Source organism: Lygodium microphyllum, chromosome 2, assembly GCF_053477565.2.
Source record: "Lygodium microphyllum isolate KBCC chromosome 2, Lygodium_microphyllum_v1.1.10, whole genome shotgun sequence".
Lineage (NCBI taxonomy): Eukaryota > Viridiplantae > Streptophyta > Polypodiopsida > Schizaeales > Lygodiaceae > Lygodium > Lygodium microphyllum.
The window spans coordinates 129,905,920-129,912,353 of record NC_141136.1 but is presented as its reverse complement, the minus strand read 5'-3'; the positions used below and the strand labels follow the sequence as shown (position 1 = coordinate 129,912,353).

General features: G+C 39.6%; 1 protein-coding gene across 1 annotated transcript; it reads right to left on the bottom strand.

The window, feature by feature from the left end:
• Positions 1-2,571: 2,571 nt before the first annotated feature.
• On the bottom strand, positions 2,572-3,323 carry LOC148040319 (histone H4). Its single transcript, XM_087698285.1, has one exon. The coding sequence runs from the start codon at positions 3,234-3,236 to the stop codon at positions 2,925-2,927; it is 312 nt and encodes a 103-aa protein (XP_087554411.1). The 5' UTR covers positions 3,237-3,323; the 3' UTR covers positions 2,572-2,924.
• Positions 3,324-6,434: the final 3,111 nt, after the last annotated feature.

Here is a 6,434-nt window from a genome sequence, read left to right as displayed (position 1 = left end):
ATACATATTATGCAACAATAAGAGAGGTGCTCTACAATAAGATATGATAATATGATAAAGGTTATGTAAGTATTTGTCACTCACGACAATCAAATATGAAGGATTTTAGAAGATGTGGATCAATATTACATCACTCAAAAGAATGCAAAAGAAAGTGAATGGACAAGATTTAATGGACTTGAATCCCTGTTTTATATCAAAGCTACATGCTATGCATCAACAAGAGAGGTGGTCCGCAGTAAGATATGATAATATATTTGACACCTTATTATCTTATGTGCTCAATTTGAAGTGACTCTAGAAGAATGTGACGATGTCCTCAAAATTATGCTAGACTTTGACAAATAACATATGAGGAGAGAAAGTTAGAACATGTTATCATTGCCTTGATAAATAGGGCAGTTGATCCATCCATTGCAAAGGAAAATCCAAATTAGTATGATGTCGATTTTGAAAGCGATTTATTTTCTTTGGGATCCTTCTTGGTAAATGATCTCTTATTTGAGGATTACTTTGATGAACCATTTAGTTATGTCAATCAAAGAGTGTTACGTGCCTATCATACATGTAGGTTGCACCCAATAATTTTGAAACCCCACATTGGGTCTTCCACAAGACAAATATAGCAAGTACAAAAATGAAAGAACCCTTGGATTGGAAGTCCTTGGATAGTACAAACCAAATATAGTGAGTAAAGAAATGAAGGAACCTTGGATTGGAAGTCGTGGGACAATACAAACCAAAATGACATTTAGCATGTGATCTCAAGACTCCGAAATTAAATGTATGATGTTTGAAAGGTCGCAAATTCAAAGAGCCCATGTATATATTACATGCGTTTTGCAAGGGTACTTGATATGAACAATTGGAAGAAGGCACGTGATAGGCACTTCAAATACTTAAATTTTAGACTCATTTTAGATATGCCATTATCAAGAGTTTATCTTGTTTAGCATGCAATCTCAAGACTCTAAAACATATGTACAATGTTTCAAAGGATGCCAATTCAAAGAGCCCATGTATACATTGCATGTGTATTGCGAGGGTACTCGATAAGAATAGTTTTTAGAAGTCGATCGATCGTTAAGAGTGCCAAACAACAACGTACAAGTTCAAAAGGTCGACGAATAATTAGATCACCCACTACATGGTACTTGAAAATCGTTAGTAGGAAGGTTGGCACATCTGATAATCCTTAGAACGTTTGCACCTACTACTTACTGCGGGTGCACATATATACATAAGCTCCACATATATCTTCTCATAATCCTGAGAACGTTTCCACCTACTCCTTACTAAGGGTGCACATATATACATAGGCTCCACATATATCTTTTCAAAATCCTTAGAACATTTACACCTAGCCTTAATCAAGTCTTCCATCAAGGTAGCGATGAAACATTGACACCTATGAATGGAGGCCGTGTTGATTGAAACGACACATGACATTTTTTGTGATGTGGCCTCGCTTATCTTAGGAAATAAAACAAAACTTTTTGTGATGTTGCTTCGAGTGTCCTAGGTTGTTGAGGCTCCGTTTTTAATCTCTCGACATAATCCATCTATAGCAAGTCATGGACAATCATATCAACAAGCACTGCAATCGTGAAATATCCTTGTAGCCCCAAATAACATTACGTTGGTTCGATAAGAAAAAAACATTACCAAACACAATGCAATGATGGGTTTTAGAACCCCCTTCTTACCCCCAGTTGCATTGTCAAGGTTTGATTCAAGACTTATGTGATAAAGGATTTTGGGATATCCTCACAGTCACTAACCACACTATGTTGATCCAATGTGAGATTAGACCAACAATGCAATAGGGGTTTTTGGAATATCCTCATGGCCCATCATAACATTTTGTCAATATGATTTGAGCACTATCCTTAACTGAACCCACTCATCATGATTACAAGTTGAGACATGGAGATATCCCCTTGATCTTATTGTCATATTCCCATCAAATGCAATTATGGGTTTTGGGATACCATCATGGACCCTAATCACAATTTGTTAGTCCAATCCAAGATCAAACAAACAAGATGTGCATAAGGGGCCTTTGGATGTTTCCATGGCCTCTAATCACATTATGTTGGTCAAATCCAAGACTACACCACACAACACAAGAAAGAAGACTATCAATGTTGACTATCAATGGCAAATAGTTCCATGTTGACTATCTAGTTCCATGTTGACTATCAATGGCAAATAGTTCCCTTCCCCTATGTTGTACCACCTATCTAGCCTTGCCCAATATCCTTGGTGGGCTACTAGTTCCCTTCCCCTATGTTGTACCACCTATCTAGCCTTCCCCAATATCCTTGGTGGGCTAGGGATATTGTAATGGTGGCCTTCTCCCAAAAGCTTTTAGTTTAAGGGGGATTAAACCAAGAGCTATCTAGGACCACCACGTTTTGCTTTGCAAAGGCATTCTTATGAGAATAGGTATTCAAATACTTTCTAGCCTCCCCTCTCAAGTAGTTTTAACTATAGCCTAACTTTCTTCATACTTGCCAAAGCATATGTAAGGCCCATGGCTTATACAAACTGCAGCATTACATATAATCATGCATAAATGAAGCCTTCATAGTGAACCCATCGAATTGATATTTGATGTTGCAATAGCTTATGAAACTATATGCATCCATTAGCATCTGAACCTGAGCAGTTCTTCGTTTTTTCAAAGCCAATGATCCCGCGGAAGCCGGCACGCCGGCCAATGAGAAGACATGACTGATAACGAGATTTTCCTTTTCAGTACAACCACAGGTACATCATTTCAATAGGAGTTGAGATAAAAAGCTCTGCTTGGCCTGGTGGTGTTAAAGAAACACCAGATAAGAAGAGCATGACGAGAGACGGTGACGGAAAAGCTGCCCGTGTCGCTGTGGCGGGCGCTTCCCCCGTCTTCGATGCCTGGCTTAGCCGCCGAAGCCGTAGAGGGTGCGGCCTTGGCGCTTGAGGGCGTAGACGACGTCCATGGCGGTGACGGTCTTGCGGCGGGCGTGCTCGGTGTAGGTGACGGCGTCCCGGATGACGTTCTCCAGGAAGATCTTCAGGACCCCGCGCGTCTCCTCGTAGATGAGGCCGCTGATGCGCTTGACGCCGCCCCTCCTGGCGAGGCGGCGGATGGCGGGCTTGGTGATGCCCTGGATGTTGTCGCGCAGGACCTTGCGGTGCCGCTTGGCGCCGCCCTTCCCCAGGCCCTTGCCGCCCTTGCCCCGCCCCGACATCTTCTCCCGCCCTCCCCGCCTGCGTTACTGCCGGCGCTCAGGGTGAATGCCTACCTACAAGACCTCGACAAGAGAGGGATAGCGATGAGAACTGCGAATGTGACGAGCCTCTCTTCTCCATGTAAGTGGTTTTATCTTCCTTGCTGATCCCTTTCTCGATCCCTCCTCCACGAGCCCCACACCCTCCGATCCTTGCCCCCGATCGACGGTCCCAGGCTCTCGAGAAAAAGGTCGTTCCACAGGCGGGAGCCCGAAAGTTCAAACAGGACATCGATCGGTAAGGTCGTAGGGCCGCGACCTCCCCAACCCCTTGTTCCTCCTCCTAACGTAACTTGAGCTTCCACCTTGGCACACCGATAGTGCCATGTCATTTCAAGAAAGAGTATAGGGTAAAGGGGCCAATAAAGTAGCACCTTCCAAAAGGAAAACACACCCCACCCCAATTGAGTGACAATTTTATAAGAAAGATGGAGCTTTTTTAGCCACTTAACAATATAATATGAATTTTTAAAAATTACAGATGAGCTTAACAATCAAGTCATGTAAATTTTTTTATATTTTAAATTTTGTAAAACCCTAAAGCAATTCATCCTCGAGTGTCACTCCATTGGCCCCTCACTCACTGCCCCTCTTTTATGAACCTTTCATTTGTACCTAAGGCTACTTGATAAAAATATCAAAATATCTTAATATCTTTTCTTTGAGCTCTATATAGTATAAATAGTTTGATTATTAAAAAATATTTATGCAACTCACTTAGAAAAATATATATATTTATAATGAAGGATTGTTAAATGACAATCTATTGGCCCCTTTGCCCTAGCACTAGCTCCTTCGCCCGGGTTCAGATTGAGCAGACCATCATATTTAAAACATTATACATGCACCTTTTTTATTTTAACGATTGGTCAACATGATGTCCATTAGGAGCTAGACGCATCCAACCTTGAAGGGGTGGACAAGGACTTCGCCTTCTTTGCATATGAAGAGGCGAGAACCGTAGGATTCAAACTCTAGTTTCATGAGAGCTCACCAACTCATGCCACATGAAGCAAGCCACCAAAGCTAAGAACTTACAATACAAATGTCCGGCTATATTGTGTTTTCCCACAGAAACCAAAGGAAATGTGGTCTGGATGGCTTTGTCTCCACCTACCCTTAGAACCGCATGGACACAACTATCGGGCATCAACACCACTACCATTGCATTAACAACAAGTATAACACAATGCAAGAAACACAGGTTATAAGGGACTCGAGCTTTTGGCTTCTCTAGTGTGCACACACTAGGCAACTAGCATCAGCAATACAATCTATGTCAATAAGACGACGGTTAAGACCTCATCATACATGCTAAGCAATAAAAGAGAGGTTGAGTGTCGCTAGGAGGCATAGTCACGGTGGAATCCTGTAAAATTTATTTATTGACCGGGGCTCGTACATAAGGTGGATTCCTTGTGCGAGAAGTTGACGGGGACGCATGTCCTTCTCGATCATTTTATTAATTAATGTGCATGTGGGTGTTTCCACAGCGGGTGATTCCGCAAAATTCATATTAATTAATTAAGCTTTACGAGTTTAGAGTGTGCACTCGAATTAAATTAAGGTTAGGACAGTGTTCCAATCTATTTTAATTATTTGTAGCTGAAGAAAGACTCCTATGTATTCACTATTGTTTGTTTATTTTATTTATAAACAATCGTGAATGCTTCACAGTTGATTATGATATAATATATAATTATGATTATATATTATGGCAAGTTATGATTAGTTATCTTAAGTATAATATATAATATTATGTATTTATATGATATTGTATTATTCAAATTATTACTCTATTTGTAAGTTATAAGTTTAAACTTCTTTAGTAATAATTAGATCATTGTTCTTAGTACTATCAAATTATTTGTTTTTAATGTATATTATTTTAGAATATGAGATTTAAGATATGCTTTTATTAAAATAAGCTTTCTTTATGAAATACCTTGTTATTTTCTTAGTGTGGTTAAGTTTTAGAAGGCTTTTTTAGCTTTCTTTATAAAAGCAACAGGATCGCGCGCAAAATAGGAAAACAGGGTGAAAACTGAGTTTTTTCGTTTGTCCCTTATCCAGAATCAGAATTCAGAGCTTCAAGAGTCGTTTTAGGGGTTTTGGCACGCTCCGAACGCGATGATGATGTCAAAACGTCAAGATTCAAAGCACATAATTTATTGCAGCAAGCATGTTACAGGATACCTCTTGACTCTTAAAACTCTGTATTTCAATTGATATTTGTACTTTCTTTATAATTATATGTAATATATGAATGCAAATATCCATGTAAAATTATACTATATAATTAAGGACGGGAAACCATGGCTTTTGCCATGGGGAAGATTGGGCCCAATCGTGCGTTTTTTTTCTCTTGTTTTTCTCAATCTATTGAGTTATTCAAATCCTCTTATATATTATAATGTTGTTTGTATTTAACATTTGAGATGTTTGATTTGTTAGATTTTTTCAGTAAGTTCTATTATGTGTGTCATAAAGTTGTTTATGCTTGAGATTTTATTTGCTAGATTCGCCACGTGTTCCGCTTCGTAACATAGGTATCAGAGCTTGGCTACGCTTCGAGTTTTCAATTGTATGATATCAGTGTATGTCAATAAGACGATGGCGAAGACCTCATCATACATGCTAAGCAATACAGAGAATCCATTTGCACTATAAAAGAGAGGCTGAGATGAAGGGGTACTACTCTACCCCACACAATAAAGCATCTCTCACCTCTCCCAATAACACCTTGTACTCATTCCTGGCACCATCTAGCAAGAAGTTCACAAGGAGAACTGCTCCATCTCTTGTTATTGGCATCAACCCAAGTGGTTTTCTTCAAAAGACATCTCCTAAAAGTTCATAAGGTGCATTAGGACAACTTATGATTGGGGTACAAAACACGGACACCAATAAGTTAAAATGTTATACGAGCGAAAAGGAATGGCAATCACGAGTAGATCTTTGATAATTGCAATGCAAATTGCTCCTTTTTGTTCTTATTAAGTATGGTGCCTATTCAAGTTGCAAGTACGAGATCTCTCATTTATTCCTACCGCAAAGTATCTTTGTTTGAAAGAGTGTACCATAACACACACACACACACTCTCTCTCTCTCTCTCTCTCTCTCTCTCTCTCTCTCTCTCTCTCCCCCCTATTAAGAAG

Coding starts and splice junctions, on each gene's coding strand:
- LOC148040319 (XM_087698285.1), bottom strand. CDS start 3,236: ATGTCGGGGCGGGGCAAGGGCGGCAAGGGCCTGGGGAAGGGCGGCGCC.